This window comes from Fringilla coelebs, assembly GCF_963513975.1.
Source record: "Fringilla coelebs genome assembly, chromosome: 1".
Taxonomy (NCBI): Eukaryota; Metazoa; Chordata; class Aves; order Passeriformes; family Fringillidae; genus Fringilla; species Fringilla coelebs.
In genome coordinates, this window is record NC_140028.1 from 44,098,100 (window position 1) to 44,114,657 (window position 16,558).

Sequence of the window (16,558 nt, forward strand, 5' to 3'; positions counted from 1 at the left end):
CACCACACCTTGGAGAAACTGCTAAACCAGAGGCTACAATAACGATTCTGAAATTGTGCGTGTGTTCATAAGGGGAAGGGGGTGCAGCATAAGGTAATTTTACTTCAGAAATTGCATTATAAAGCACCATATGCACCAGCTTAAAAACTGTGCAAGGAATTGCAGGGCCCTGAAAAACCATCTGCACGTTCTGTAGCTTACCCTGACAACATGCACCACCCTCAAGAAGAAAGTCTATAGTACAGAGAATATACCTTTTGCTTTATGGCTCAACCTTTATTTTTGTCTTTTAAATGCTATTTCATGTACTAGATCTCAGCAGATAAATAAAATGCAAACAGGGAGCATCCAGTTCACCATTTCTTAATTATTTTTTTAACATTATTTCAAAGGGAGTTTCTGCTTGGAAAATTATTTCGGAACAGAAACACACAAACACGCTCACTGCAAATGCCCTAACGTTATCTGCATATCTCACAGGTATGCAAGTAAAACAACAAAGAGGGAGGAAAGAAAAAAGCGTTTCTCCCTCTCACCCAAAAGTGCTGCTCCAGGGGTAGGAGTAGGGGGACAATTTTTGAGATTTAAAAAAAAAAAAAAAAGGTAAATTATACATGCTGGACATTGGGACACATACGTACGTACACACAAACACAGAGCAGTGTGTTCTTAAGTAATTCTTCCACCACTTTTCAGTGCATAAACTATTAACAACCCACGGTGCAAACGGCATGGTCATCAGAAAACACAATGACATTGAGCCTGAAACCTGAACAATAAAACAACAAAAACAAAAGGAGTAATTCAAAACTAATGTCTAAATGTGACTGTGTTCTTACCAAAGGCCTAGGGTCACTCTCCCCTAGGCATTTGTGTGATACCTAAATCCACGTAAGGTTTTCAGTCACGCTAGGATTCAATCAGGCTCTCACATCACCGTGGTTGCTTTTGAGTATTTTCATACCCTAAACCTAATCTGTAACAACACTTCACCACTGTGGCTAACTAATTGCTTGAATTTATTCCCGGTGCATCTCCAGTGACTCCAAAATGAAAGGAGTGGAACTGCACTATGGAAGAGTTTGGTCAGTTGTGTAATGTAACATAGCACCATCCAGTCTAATGCAATTTAAAATACATTTTATCATGACCTCACACATGCAAGTTGCAATCCTGATACAAAAATGACAACATGACATGAATGAGCGACCTACCACATTAGTCACACTCTTACCCTTTGAACAAAGGAAAACTATGCTGTGGCCAGAATTTATTTCTGTATTATGTCAGTCAATACAAGAACTATTTCAAGATGCATGTACAAACAAATATTGACTTATGTGCTGTGGACAGGAAAACCTGAGCTAGAAATAAGGATTCCCAGCAGGCTTATATAAACATAGGTAAATAGAAGTCTAAGACTGGTTGCTCTCTTTTTTCTTTTTTTTTTTTAAATAGAAGATCCTAGCTCTACCAAGTATAAATACAATGCAATACAATTCCAATACAAAGGCTCCTCAACTATGAATCTGATATACATTAACTGACTACTCTCATGCTTACTCATGAGTATTGCCCAGTTGCTGTTTCACCAGCAGCTGGCATAGCAGTGGATGCTAATTTTAGGTTACTTTTAGGTTTTTGCTTGGCTGGCTTATTTTCCTACCAGAAGACCTGAAAGTGCTGAGAAGCCGTTCCTTAGTTCACATGTCATATTAAGGAGCACTTTTGTATAGAAAAAAAAAGTATTATTGTATCAGCAACAAATTTGTTAGTTATTACAAATGGCCTTTGACCACACAGTGTCAAAAATAATATTCATATGTTGCTAATTACAATAAAAGAGAACATCAAGGTGCACCATAGAGCTTCCTATGACAGGAATGTATGTTGTAGATATTCCAGCTCACTTTTAAGACAACAAACAGCATTTATCATGTTTGTGAAAATGGTCCCGCAAGAAAATAAATATGGTTCCTTCATTCAGCAGAACCTCACTAATATGCCCCCGAGTCAGGGAGACCGGTTACAGCTGATGAAAAGCACACAAATAAAGATCAGACCAAAAAAGTATGCTCTAAAATATAGCATACTTTTCATTTCCTAAATGTAGCCATATTGTTCACATTAGTACTTCAGAATGCAACAGTTCACTGCATGATGAAACCAAGCAGTCTTACATCTCACACATTCTTACTACACTGCTCTCTTAAAACTGTGCAAGGAAAATCAGTTTTCTTGGGCAGGCTGTAAGGTCTTTGGATTAGTGAGGTTCTACTGTGATGGTAAAAAAAACCTGTTTCTCTTGATGCTGACATTTGGGCAGACCCAACCACATATTGGCAGGTGACTTGAACTCCACATGTTGTGTTCTTGAAGTGGGAGTAAAGAAAAACCCAAGTGTTTTCATCTCCCCAGCAACTGCATGTGCTTTATCCCTTTATAATATTTTCCTTTTAGGCGAATAGGACTTCAAAATCACCATTTTTCTTTTCTGCTGTTATGGTGGCTAGCACATCTGGAATGCAGCTATAGTCCTGAATGTAAATACAGTACTGGATAACTACTGAAGGTTACTTTAAAGATGCAGTATCCCTTTTAAAAATATACTTTGCTTCCAAATTTCTAAAAGGGGTCTGACTTTCTTTGAGAGAAAAAAAAGTCAGTGTTGTAAGTACTTCTAAGAATTACTTTAAATGGAAAAACTCTCAGATGTTATTTAAATAGAGTAACTCACATAAGAGGAAAAAGAAATTATAAGCTAACATTCAACCAATATGCAATTAAAATCTTTCCTTATTAATTCATCAGAAGAATGCATCATTTTTAGGCCACAAAAAGACTACAACCTCGAGAACCAATGACCTACGTCTGACCTTAATTTTACATATAAATTTGGGACTGACAAACCTAGAGGACAGATTAGAGAGACAAATACAAATAAAGACCATTTGAGTGAGAAACAGGAAGAGAAAAGAGATTTCTAATCTCCAGCAGAGAAGCTATCTTCTCCAGACTCTACTGAAGCCAATGTGTTTCCAGTGCTGGTCCCACTAACTCACCACAAATCTTTCGCAAGGAATCAACAAAGAAGAGATGATGAGCAAGATTTGAGTTCCACAGTCCCTGTCAGGCACATAAAGAAACTTCTCTAACCATCTAAATTCCTCTTTTAAATTTCTTCTGTTAGGTGAAATGACTATATTTTAGCCCTAGATAGTGAAAGTCAATTGAAGAAATCAATCTTGTCAGCAGAAAGGCTGCAAACTGACTTAGAATCTACAATGGTCGGCACCCCGCACCTTGCCACTACCCCGCTCACACCAGCTGCTATTCAGTGTGTTATTCATTCTGCATAGTTACTCCACTTCTTACAGTGCTATTCTTCCACTGATCTTTAACCTGCAGCTCATATCAAATATCAAACAGTGGAGAAAAAATGTGCTGCACTTTGTGCAAATAAATAGAAGCTATGAATTACATGCATTAATGCATTTTTCTTTTTCTTTTTAGCACAGCAAGAGAGCTCATAGATGCCTCAGTAACAAGGCTATCTTTTTTTAAAACTACTTCTACAGGTCACCTCTTCTTCCCAGAAAATGGCACTCAGGCAGAATAACTAAGTTCTGAAAGCACCATGTAGGAGAAAAAAACCAAACCAAACCAAACCAAACAAACAAACAAACAAAAAAAAACAGTTAAAAAAAAAATCAATCCACTAATTGCAAACCATTAGTGGCCTAAACTGTTCCAATTTCTCTGTTCCTTTGTCCTGCTCTCCCATGTTTATAAGGGATACTGCATCTTTGACTGAGCTCCTACCGTACCACCAGACAAGCTACACACAGTTTGGAAGGCCCTATGCAGTCATCATGACAGAAGGCTCCGCAGCCTTTGCACACGATCATGGCTTTCAGCCTGCAGGAGCATTTCAGTTCCAGCTCATCGGCGTTGCTGCTGTCAGCAAATTTCTGAACCGGGATCTGAGCGTTCTGGTTAGACAGGCCTGTGGCAGTGTTTGAACCACTTCCTAAAATCCCAATCGATTTCTCAATTGCAGATGCTGCCCTTTTGAAACTTGTGCTACCAAAGTGTATTGTTGGATAATTTCCACAGAGCTGCTGCTGCTGCTGCTGTTGTGGGTGCTGCGTCTGTATTTTCTGAGCAGCAAGTTGGGAAAAAGGCTTCTGTGGCTCAGAAAGTAAATAGGAAGAGAAATCTGCATTTTTTAATGCAAACGCTTTTAACTGTTCTTTCACTTCGTTCTGATCATAGGAAGCTTGTTTCATGCCCAGTTCGCAGCTGCTGCTTAAACCTTCCTCAAAAGAAATAGGTTCAGATTTTATATTGCTACAGATGCTTGCTGGCTGAGGCCAACTAAGTCTTTTAGTGGTTTCCATAGTAACTGTCGGTTGTTTTTGATCAGAGGGGACTTCTGCATTTGGGTGAGGAGGGGGAGGAGGTGGTAGGGGCGGAGGGGGAGCAGGGGGATGCGTTAATGTTTTACTCTGCAGAGTTTGAGAGGCACTGGCAATGTCATCACCTTCCTTAATTTGAATATTAGGGGAAAACACACTTCCTAGCCTCAGCTGGTGAGCTGCTGTAGAAATATTCACGTCTCCCAAACCCTTCTGTTCCAGGTGTCTGCTAAAAGCAAATGAGTTGCAGCCAGGTGGGCCTTTTGAAGTAGTTTGCAACAAAGCTGCCGTAGGAATGGGGCCTCTTGCAGCCATGGACATTTGGTAAAAATGCTGTCTATGTGAGGTACTGGCTTCTGCGTGAAAGCTGCCGTTTTTATCAATGTGAAATAAGCTCTGCTGGAAGCTGCATGAAGGCAACGGTCTCTTCTGCTGCTTGATCTCTGGGCTGTGAGCGATCCGGCTCTGAATGGCGTGTTTGTTAAGCCACTCCTGCTTAAATGGCTGTCCGTGCCCTAGCTGATTCATGCTGGAACTAATTACACAAGGAGCCACTTTAACATCTGTGTCCATTGACACCTTCCCAGGCTCACATTTAATTTGAGCATGTTCCCCTATAGTCCTGGCCATCCTCTTTTTCGGATGGTTTTCACGCTTTCTGATTTGTAGCGGGGCTGTGCTGCCTGCTGTAAATCCTTTACCATCTGGATTAGGAGAGTTGGAAGCATGTTCAACAATATTTCTCTCAGCCACTACTGTTTTACATACTGAGGTAGTTTGCAAAGGCAAGGGGAGCCTGCTAATTTCTAGTTTGGCTCCTGATCTGGGCTGCGGCAGCACTTTTTCTAAAGGCAGATTGCCTTGCAGTAACTGTGTCACTAAGGGATTGTTGGCCTCCACTGACGACAAGCGACAGCTAGAGCCCCCGGCACTCGTAACTCTCTTTAGGGTTTCTGTTGTCAGGGGCAGGGAGTCTTCCATGGAGTCCGCGATGGATGTCTTGGAGGTCTGCGGCGGCTGCACACTCGTGGCTATTTCTGCAGTCTGGGCAGGCATTTCAGCTCCTGTAAAATCCTCGGTGTCCATCCTGAAGCACTTGTCAGTCTCATTAGTTTCCAGTTTAACAGGAACAGCAATGCTTGTCAAAAGACTCCTGGATTGCAGTTCTGACATTTGCGTGTAACTGGAAGGTTCGCTTTTGACATTTTTCAAGCAGTTTTGCTCTGCGTATTCCTTATGCTTACCAGAGGTAAGATGGCTGACCACTGGCTGGTCTGTATTCATCGCCTCCTCATCACGCCAACAGATTCTATTGTTAGTGTTGTACTGATTGGCACAGGCAGCATTGGCTTCATTTTTCAGTGCTGAAGGACCTCTCAGTTGCTCAGCAAAGCCTTGGCTGGGAGTAACCACCTCAATTAATTTATCTTGAGGAGCAAGAGGCACTTCTCGAAGACTTGAACAACCTGCCTGCAAGTTTTTGCTGTCTTGCTTTGCTGTAATGGTGACAAAGCTGGAACTGTGCTCAAGGTTTTCATTAGCAACCACTTCGGGCCTGCTTATGACAGACACCTGAGGACAAGCTATACTTTGTAAGGCAGCTTCTGTCCTAACAGGTCTGCTCTGCAGGTCAGTGCTGTTCTCTACGTTTTCGATGGAGGAAGAAAGTGACAGACTGGAATTCTGGTTTGTAGTGTGGTCAACAATGACTTTACAAGGTATAGACCTATTCATGGCAGTTTGTGTAAAGCTCAGCGGATGAGATTTACCAGAGAGATCCATCCGGTTTCGTGCTCCAGAGCTTTTTTCTAAGAGATCAGCATTCAATTTAGTAGCATTATCATAAGAGCTTATTGTCACCATGTTACCAGTAAACATTGAGATAGGTGGCCTTGCAACAGAATCTGCTGCTGCAAGGGCCTCACTGCAACTTAAAGCTGACCTGACGGTAGTGTGGATGGAGACAGTGCTCTGCTCGCTACACCTGCTTATGGCTATCTTATCAGAAGGAAATCTGTTGGTAGCCCCCACTGGGGGAATCAGTACAGAACTACCAGAGAGATGATTTGGCAAGTTACTTGCAATAGATGAAGCTGGCACAGTGGCATAATGACTGGAGACAGCGTTATTCACATTGCTACTGGGTACTGGCAATCTTTTGTCATCGATGGCATTTGATAAGACTGTGCTGTCTATGGAGACTGGGACATTACTGTTATCAATACATTTTGGTCCAACAGTTATGCATGGAGTATCAGCCCCTTGGATGGTTTTCAGCATATTTATATTACAGGCTGAAATTGCTGTGTTTGCGCTGTCAACAGACATTAACACAGAGGATTTATCAACAGAACTTGCAAAAGAAAGTTCTTTAATTGCTCCAGACATAGCAGTGCTGCAAACACACACAGAGACTGAACTTTTATTATAAAGCACTGGCACACTGTTACTTTCAGTAGAGGTAGATGAAATAATTTTCTCACACAATTGTGGCACAGGTATATTTTCATCAGAACTGTGCACAGATATCTCAGTAGCAGTTTCTGGTAATGTAGCTGTGTTAAGGGACTGCTGCAATAAAGTGGTGGTCTCACGGTGATGAGAAGACTTGTTGCTAGGGGACCTGCAGTTAGGATTAACTATAATGACACCAGTAGAACCTTCAATCTTCGTGTCAGTAGTCGCTGGTATCTCCAGAGATGAGGTACTACTTTCCTTTGAGCTGAACTGTGACTTTGATTCTTTATTAGTCTGGAGTAAATGAGCTCTGGCTTGATGCTTTGCAAATAGCTTGGCCTTTGTTTGCTCCTTGATGTGTGCCAGCGTTCTTGTCTTTCCACCTTCGCATGGGGTCCCCATTGCACCAGAGACTATGCTGGCAGCTGCTGCCACGGCTGCTGCAGCTGCAGCTTCTCTTTGGGCTCTTGCTTGCTGAGCTCTTGCTTTAATATCTGCCAGAGTTCTAGCCCCAGTGTTTCTCCCACTGCTGACTGATGTACTTGGGGAAACTCGAGGTTCTGGTTTAGAAACAGGCTGGCTCTTGATGATAAAAGGTGGTCCAATTTTTGAAAGCTGAATCTAAAGGAAGAAAAAAAAAAAACCAGTAAATTTTAATAAGATCATCAACTCACTAAAATAACCAGCTGTCTCTTTAAGGGTCAGAGAAAGGTAATGAAAGGAATTACTGTTCAATGCAGGTGGACAAAAACCTGCTAAAACTTAATGATATTTATGCTTCAATATTTTATCATCCTCCAGCGTGAATAACTGACACCTGCATTAGCCTACTCACACTGATCCTTCCGACAGGAAGAAAGATTGAACTGGATGACAACATGATGCTTATCAGATACAATTTGTCAGACCTGTTTTATATTCACTGCATCTACCTGAGATGATCAGCAAGCCTCATGCAGTGATACTGGACAAGAACCTGCAAGCAACCCCTTCCTGCAAACATGTGAAAAATTAACAATCATGTAGTGCCCTTCTCCTTGGTCACCAGTGATTAAGCCTGTGTTTTCCTTACAAAACAGGCAACAAATCTTGCCATTAGACAGGATGTAGTGGTATCTCCACTGAGCCTGTTTTCCAACTTCCACGATGGAGGATTTAAGAGGTGTAAAAGAAGTAAATCACTAAAGGATATGCCTTTTCTTTCCTCACTTGCATTTTTAAGCGACTCGCTTTAGTACATCCTGGATAACCTTTACATTACTGCACTTCAAAAATTAAATCCTCGAGGCTATAAATAGTAAACCCACAAATATTAAAAATTTAAATACCTAGCACTTAAAGTAAAATAATAACCTGTAAAATCACTGGAATTATTAGGATGTTTCCAATTAGGCATACAGTTTTTCAAGATTAAGAATCCTGAAACCACTTTGTAACTCATACAATCTCTCAGGATACCCCAAGGTTGGAAAAAAAAAATTCAATTTCTTAAAATGGACATATGTCTACTGGCTGTCTCTAGCAATAGGACTTAGTGGTTAATGCTATGACTTAATCTTCTGAAAGGAACTGAGTAGAAAACTAGGAAGTATTTGTAGAAAAAGTAGTCATAAGATATGATGGGAAGTGACAGCCATACAACAGAATGACTTAGAAGAACTGGGGTTCTTTTTTCCTCCTTTAATTACAAATGATAGGGGCTTGTTGGTGAGATGATACAAGAGCCAAATTTTTTTTACACAAAAAGCATATTAGAATTGACTGCCCACAATTCTTCAAAACATTCTGCTTTCAGTTTCAGCAGCAACTCTTTTCAGTTTCCACTTTGCCAAGACTCCTAGAGCTCTAAGTACTTGGTTATTTTTTTTATTATTATTATAGTAATGACCTTTCTTTATTCCCTAGTGATCTATTTCCTTTAGGCTTAGAGAGTTATTAGAATTTATTAGGCTAGATAGAACCTTCAAAATATGAAAGAATATCACTAAACTCAGCACAGAGCTAACTTCCAATTGCATCACTGCTCTTAAAAATAACTTATCTGAAATATGCTTCTGCACTAGTGATTAAAGCCTATTAGTCTATTTGCCCTCCCGGCCATATTAACAATGTTCAGTGACTGCAAAAGTTAAAAATAAATGCAGAAAAGGGCATTTCTGAATAATCAGGAATTAGTATTGCAAAGTCAATGGCTTAAATACAGTAAATTGGATCTTAAACTTGGCTGATGTCATCAAGTACGAAATTAAAAGGCTCAAAACACTGAGCCTATATATAACTGAATCTACAGAACTCTCTGTAACGAAAAAACCCCTTTTCAACTGAAATATACTTTCTTACATAGCAGAATAATACACACACAAGTGTTAGCTTAGGTGGTGTATTTTTTGCCCTTTGCATTGCCATTAACAAAGGTATCTATATATATATAAATCAGATACTTCCCCCCGATAGTCTGTTTCCAGTTAATTTTACAGGGAAATCTTATATTTTGGCCTACCCCAAGCCTTGGGCTTGCAAAAGGATCAACTATTCTGGCTCTTGGTTCTCTTGCTGGATTAAGGTGCTGGTTGTTTTTCTAAGTGCTGGTTATGATAACATTTATTAGTCATGCTTGCTGGAGAAGACATCCACAGAAGAACAAGCGCAAAATACAGATGGGAACAAGCACAAAATTAGAAAAACAAGTGCTGCATGTGACTGATGGGGAAGATCTTGAATTGGATTAAACCAATGGATCCTGGAGAGCTCTGCCATAAATAAAATCAACCTTTTAGCAAAGACCCCTACCGAACAACTGTAGCTATATCTGTATCAGAAGTAATTTGGCATGGTGGAAATGTAACAGTAAAGCGAAACCATCAGTACGAACAACCCTTATACATCCCCAAAAAATATACCACGTACTGTGCCTGTGTGCAGTTCATAGAGGGACATAATAAACATTTTGTTTCCAAGCCACCCTGTTTATTCATTACTTTACCTTAAGGGGTGGAACTCGGGGCTCCTCTCTGGGTGGCTGTTCTTTATCAGATGGACTTGTTGATGAAGCACTACGACTAGGCAGATCATCATCTATTCTAGCTCTCTTCTCTTTACAGATTCCAAAACTGTGCTGCTCTGCGGTTTTCCTCTTTGGGATCTCTGGGTCTCTACTTTCATTTCTTGCTTCTGGTGATTTTGTGGGTTCTAAAGACTTGGAAGAATGTGAACTCTCTAGACGACTTTGGGTGCTGCCTGTTAGCTTGTGAGATTTACTTCTGCCCACTTCAGAGAACGCAGCTTTCTCTAGAGATGAGGTATATAGTTTATCATGTGGCTTTGATGGAAGCAATTCGATATTTTTGCCAAGTGATCCTTCTGATAAGAGAGACACCTCTGAGGGCAAGAGTGTACCTTTCTTGTCACCTCTTTGCTGAACACTGTGATTTTTATTTTTGATCACCTCTGGAGGAGTGTGTTCTGGGATGGATGCAATGTAGGATTTCTCAATTTCAGAATGAGTCTTACATGGCTGATGACTGAGGTTTTTGCTTTGGGACTCTTCCAATACTGAAGTATCAGGTAAAACTGTTAGTGTACCAACTTTCATATTTTCAGGGGCACTCTGAAGTTGTTTTGGCTGAACAAGATTCTCTTCTTGAACCACCTTAGGAATGACAGAGCTTTCTTCTTTCAGAGTGGGAAGGGAGTCTTCCAACAAACATGGTGATTTCCTTTGTTGCAGAGTAAGTCTTTCACTGCTCGGGGAATTAGAAACTGGAGATATCTCTGATGGAAGAGGCAAACTATTTGTCACAAATGTTTCAGAAGTTAGAAGAACAGAAGATACTGAAGATGTTTCTGATGTTAAAGGCAAATCAGACATTGGAGATGTTTCTGATGTTAAAGGTAAATTAGAAGCTGGTGATGCCTCTGATGTTAAAGGTAAATTTGACATCAAAGATGCTTCTGAGGTTACAGGTGAGGTGGACATCGGAGAGATTTCCGACATTAAGGGTGTGTTCAAGTTTTCATCACTAGCCTTTTGCTGAATATCACCTTCAATATTTTCAGAACTGGACACTTCAGATGAGCAAGCTGTTTCGAGAGATGCTGGAGTACAGGGCTCCTCTGAAGTCGACTGAGTGTCTCCTCCAGGAGAGGCAATACAAACTTCTGGACTTCCAGAGGAAAAGGAAGTTTCAGAAATACAAGCATTCTCAGACAACTGTTCCTCAGGGTCGCTCTGAAGCTCCATATCCACTGCAAAGCCTCCACCAGTGAACAAGGAGCCTTCCAGAGCAGCACTTTGCATTTCTGGCACAATTAGCTCTTTTGCAGACTCAGAATCCTTCTCAGCTGTACCGCTGACAGAGTTTGTGGATGAAGCTGATCGTGCTGGTGATATGCAATCCTCCAGCTGATCTATCACAACTGACATCTCCTCCTGAGGGCATTCTGACTTCAACTCTACTTTAATTTCAATGCGAGATACAGTATCAGTTACATCATTCATCATGACACAGGACTCAGTGCTGTCTGCAAGCTGTACTGCCTCTGTTTCCTCATTTGTGCCAGCTGGACTTACAGACTCCTCTGAAAACTCATGCTCTGGTTTATGGTTCTCCTCCTGGCATTCACAAATACTTGTCTCGACCTCTTCAGCAATTTCCTCCTGAATTACTGATTCTTCAGGTATCAATATATCCTCAGAATCTGCTGTTAGATCCTTGACAGGAACCTGTTCCATACTACAATGAGATGGACTATAATCTCTCTCTGGTAAAGGTTGAACTTTAGCACCTTTCTCCTCTCGATCCTCAAAGGTTGCTTGCTTAGAAGGACCAGGTGTGCCAGAAGACCTGCACAAAGAATTGCTTTCATCTTCATCATTGTTCTGCACTGCAGTGAGCTTCTTTGATTCTCCTCTTGACATTCCCAACCTAAAGAAAAACAGAAATTAAAATAGGTATTTCCATCACATAAAGGATAAGGGAATACGCTGACCTTTCTCACCCACAATTTTTATTTCCAAAAAATACATATTTTCAAGTTTAAAATAATGGCTTGCTTAAGTGGTGGCTGATTAATTTATATACAGTTTTATATATTTTGGAAACCTATCTACTGAGATTCCCTTAGAGTTGTTAAAAACCATGAATATTTTTAATATAAGTAATCTCTCTGTCTACATTCCTGTTTTTGGTTGTTTTTTTTGTGTGTTGTTGGGGTTTTTTTTTTTTTGTTTTTTTTTTTTAATACCAGCACAATATTGCAACACTGGTATAGCATCCATTGCAGAAGAAATGTGCAACAGCATGATCTTCTAGTGGGAACAGCTGTAAAGGAAATCCCTTTTCCCCTCCTTCACCTGCTTTTAGGATCAACACAGCCAGCAATATGAAAGAAGTTTAACATTCTTAAGGAGCTAAAAGATACATATTAACAACCTATGCATTCATTTCTCAGGGATGAAGTGCAAAGGAACCATGTATACTGTGTATGATTCTGAAGATTTTCTTATCTTTGATCCTGAAAATACTAGTTTAAATAAAGTTTTATTACTTCAGCAGAATTAAAACGTCAAAAAAAGACCCCAAAACAAAACTAAAGCCAAGAGATGAAAAAAAGGTTGTTTTAAAAAATGTATGTGCTCTGACTTTCTCATTTCCTTCTAAGACCAGTGGGAGTACAGACGCTCAGCACCTTTAGGAAGATTTTCCAAGCAGACTTTATGCCTCAGCAATTCCATAATAGTAGAAAATACACAAAAGCTTGGTGGGAGGCCTTAAAAGAAATTTCATGGTCTTAAGGATCTTCTAATCTACTAAACAGATCTCTGTTATCATTTAATCAGAAAATAAAGAATAAAATGGAAACAAGCAAGCATAAAAGATATTCAGAAGCTATGGAAGCAAAATTGCTTGTCAGTGTGTAGCCAGAGGATACAGAAATACAAAGCCCTATTCAGATGAAAGTACAGAACACATAAAAAACCAAAATCTGTGGTTGTGCATTTTAAAAACACTGAACAGATGTATCACAATTAGAGCTGTAAACCAAAGAAAAAAAATCCCAAACCAACCCAGCCTGGAACTGGCATCCCAAAAAGCACACTTAATTATTAGTATTGCCTACAACTAGACACTAATAATGAAAAAAGTCTCCCTTTGCCACCACTACACTGAGGAAGGATCCTCTAGAGAGCAATTCAGAGCAGCAAATTCACAATTCCCACACTGAATGCATCTCAGAAGATGTGCCTTTGTTCTGTATAGACTATAAGTTCCCCATATGGTCTAAGTTTAGGTTGTAAGTTTAGGTGAGTAAAGTTTAGTTTACCAGGGTTTTGGTGAGTAACTTCCTTTAAAATTCCTTGTGTTAAGGAGCCAAAGTTATCTCAGGAAAATGGGAAGGGAAAAAAATCCACTCCATTACTGAAAACTGAATCAATGGTCTATTTTCTCTAGCTGGGTTACATCATGAAAAGATACTGCTTGATGGTTATCTTCATGGATTGAAAATCAGCAAAGGAATGAAGGACAGGATAAAGGTAAATGAAACTGTCCCATGGACACTACACAAATACACACATTCTTGTAACATATTGAAGATAAAGAATTTTAAGGGAAATAAGATAAAGCAGATTAAGGCCAGCAGAACACGTACTGAATCTTAATAATGTTTTTCAATATTGGAAATACTACTATGTTGAAGAAGAAACTGAAGAAAAAGGCTTTCTAAAGAAGAAGGCTAAAGATCAGCATGTTTAAGGCAATCTCAGATTGCAAAATAAACAGCTGATCTGTCTTCTCCCTTAGAGAAAAAGACACCCAAAGTTTGCAAAACAGCACAAAAAATACAAGTGCAGCAGCAAGCAGATTTCAATGAAAAGTGCTAAGGACAGGATTCAACTGGTAAAGGAAGGGCACTCAGTCATCCAGTAAAAAAACCCAAAAAGCTACTCAAGGATATATGAAGCTGATATTCTCGTGCTGTGATAAATAGTACTGGGGGGCAAAGAACCAAAGTAAGAAAAGGATTAAATCAGCAATAAAATTTGGAGGAGGTATAACGAAAATTAAAGCTTTGATCTAGGTGATAGTACTGTCCTGACATGTGACTCTCAAAAGTGAGAAAAGAGATAATATATTGACATAATAGAGTATAAGCCTTGCAATCTTGGGGCAACAAGCCAGAAGAATGTGGATTTCTATCAACATGCATCAGCTGATCCTAGATAAATGACTGCAGAATAAGATTATATATTTTGAAAAAAGTCAGAGAGGAAAAATGAACAAATATGAGGAAGTGGAAAAAGAACAAAAATGGATGGAAGTAAACTGCAACTGACAGTGCCACGATAAACAGCCTGGGTACAGAAAAGAGCAAACACAAGAGGCAATGCTTAGAGCTAACAGGGAAAAAACACTCTGAAGTCTTTGATTGCTATCAAAAGACTTGCTGTGGAGTGCATAAAAATGCTTACAGAGATTCTGCATCTATTAATAGTCCTTCCCTAAGTAGAAGGTGAAACTTGAATTTACTTAATGGAATATTAGAAGATCAAATTCACTTAAGTCAGAGCAAAAATACTGCTCTGTAAATGAGCAAGTTAGCCAGCAAGACAGATTCATTTTGCAGACAGCGCATGTGAGAAACATCTCGGGGAAGTTTACAAGTTCTGCAAGTTCAGTCAAATCACCATAGCTGAAAAGAGACACAGCCCAATCATACTGAAAGCTAGTTTAAAAACCAAAGTGAAAAAAGGTAAGAGGATCACGGAGTCACAGCATATCCTGAGTTGAAAAGGATCCACAAGATCACTGAGTCCAGCTCTTGCCCCAGCACAGGACGGCCTCATAAACCAACACAAGGTGGAAGCCACAGCAAAAGCTGCCATTCAATGAGTAAACAATGAGGAAAAGTACTTAAGTCAGCAAAGTACATCTGCCTACATAACAGCCAAGCAGAAGAATGCAAGTGAAACAATGCAAGCAGGGGATAGGGCAGGGAGGACCAGATTCAATACTTCAGTCAAAATGGATATGATGTGGAATATGACATTTTGCATAACAATGTTGATGTCAGAAATGTATGAAACCAAATGACATGTATCATCACAGACTGAGCAATTATCTGCCAAGCACCATGGTATCCAGCATTCAGCCAGCACAGCAGGACTGCTGGCTCTGCAGAATTATGAGCATCATTCTCTGTGCATGTGACAGCAATTTTTGACTGAAGAACTCCTGCACTGCTGGTAATAAACTTCTAATTCTTGTGGAAGACCCTGTACCAGTATCTTACACAGCCCTTTCCTCCATGAAAGCTTACTCACCAACTCTTCTATTGATATGCCTAATGAAAGCCATTATGTTCTTTATCTGAAAACCTAACTAGTATTTTTTGATACTGAAAGGATCAACACCTGGACTAAATTGAAGTGTCAAAGCTGCTTACTAAGAAATTAAGCACTTTACAATAAGACAGTCTGGCACATTAAGAGCCTAGAATTTCCATTATATGTAAAGATAAAGTGCTGTAGAAAAAATACACTGGGAGGAAAGCATCTAGCAATGGTGCACAAAATAATATACTAAAATGGATCTGTCCATTTCTTGCCTCATTTTCACTACATTTCCCTGTGGTCCAAGATAGCTGATTGTGGGAAGTAGTACTGCAGAAACATTTTAGTTAATCTTTTAGATAATCAGTTATATGAAGGGTTCCCTGTGCTCTGGATTTCTTAAGTGAAAAACATCTGAGAGCAAAGCTAAGACAACTTACCTAGTGATGGTTCCCATTGAACAATTTTTCTGCTAAGTATAACACATATATTGGATTGAGTAGACAGTGAGATGGATTGAGAGCTGACTGAATGGCAGATCCCAGCAGGTTGTAATCAGTGGCACAGGCTGTACTTGGAGGCCCATCCTTAGTGGTGTCCCCCAAGGTTCAATACGGGGCCTGATATTGTTTAGCTTACTCATCAATGAGTTGGATGAAGGGGTAGATGCCTCATCAGCAAGTTCACTGATGACACAAAGCTGGGCTGATACACCAGAGCATGTGCAGCCCTTCAGAAGGAGCCTGACAGGTGGGAGAGACGGGCAGGGTCCTGCATCTGGGGAGGAATAACTCCAGGCTGGGGGCTGACCTACTGGGAAGCAGCTCTGCAGAGAAGGACATGGGGTCCTGGTGGACAATGAGCTGCCAGCAGTGCCCTTGTGGCCAAGACAGCCATGGGTTTCCTGGAAGCATAACAAAGAGCATTCCAGCAGGTTGGGGAGGTGCTCCTGTCTCTCTGCTGTGCCCTGCTGAGGCCACAGGTGGAGTGCTGTATCCAGTTCTGCCTCCTTGGTACAAGAGAGACACGAGGCTTCTAGAGATGGTCCAGTGGAGGGCAACAAAGATGATTGAGGGGCTGGAGCATCTCGCTCAGGAGGACAGGCTGACAGAGCTGGGCCTGTTCAGCCTTGAGAAGAGGCAACTGAAAGGACACCTCATCAATTTCTATAAGTGCCTAAAGGGAGAATGTCAAGAGGATGGGCCAGGTTCTTCTTGGTGGTGCTAAGCAATAGGACAAGAGGCAATGGGCAGAAGCTGAGGCACAGGAAATTCCACCTGAATGTGAGGAAGAACTTCACTATGCAGTGACTGAGCACTGGAACAGATTGCCCAGAGAGTGTGGAGTCTCC

General features: G+C 40.4%; 1 protein-coding gene across 1 annotated transcript in view; it reads right to left on the minus strand.

Annotated features, from left to right (window-relative positions):
- Positions 1-3,187: 3,187 nt before the first annotated feature.
- Positions 3,188-16,558, minus strand: part of ASXL3 (ASXL transcriptional regulator 3) — a gene marked incomplete at its 5' end in the record, with an annotated part of 121,833 nt that continues 108,462 nt past the window's right edge. The window contains 2 exons of the mRNA XM_084207863.1: positions 3,188-7,496; positions 9,859-11,800. Of these exons, the coding sequence (XP_084063989.1) occupies positions 3,819-7,496; positions 9,859-11,800 (5,620 nt within the window). The 3' untranslated portion in view covers positions 3,188-3,818. The remainder of the gene's footprint in view (positions 7,497-9,858; positions 11,801-16,558) is intronic.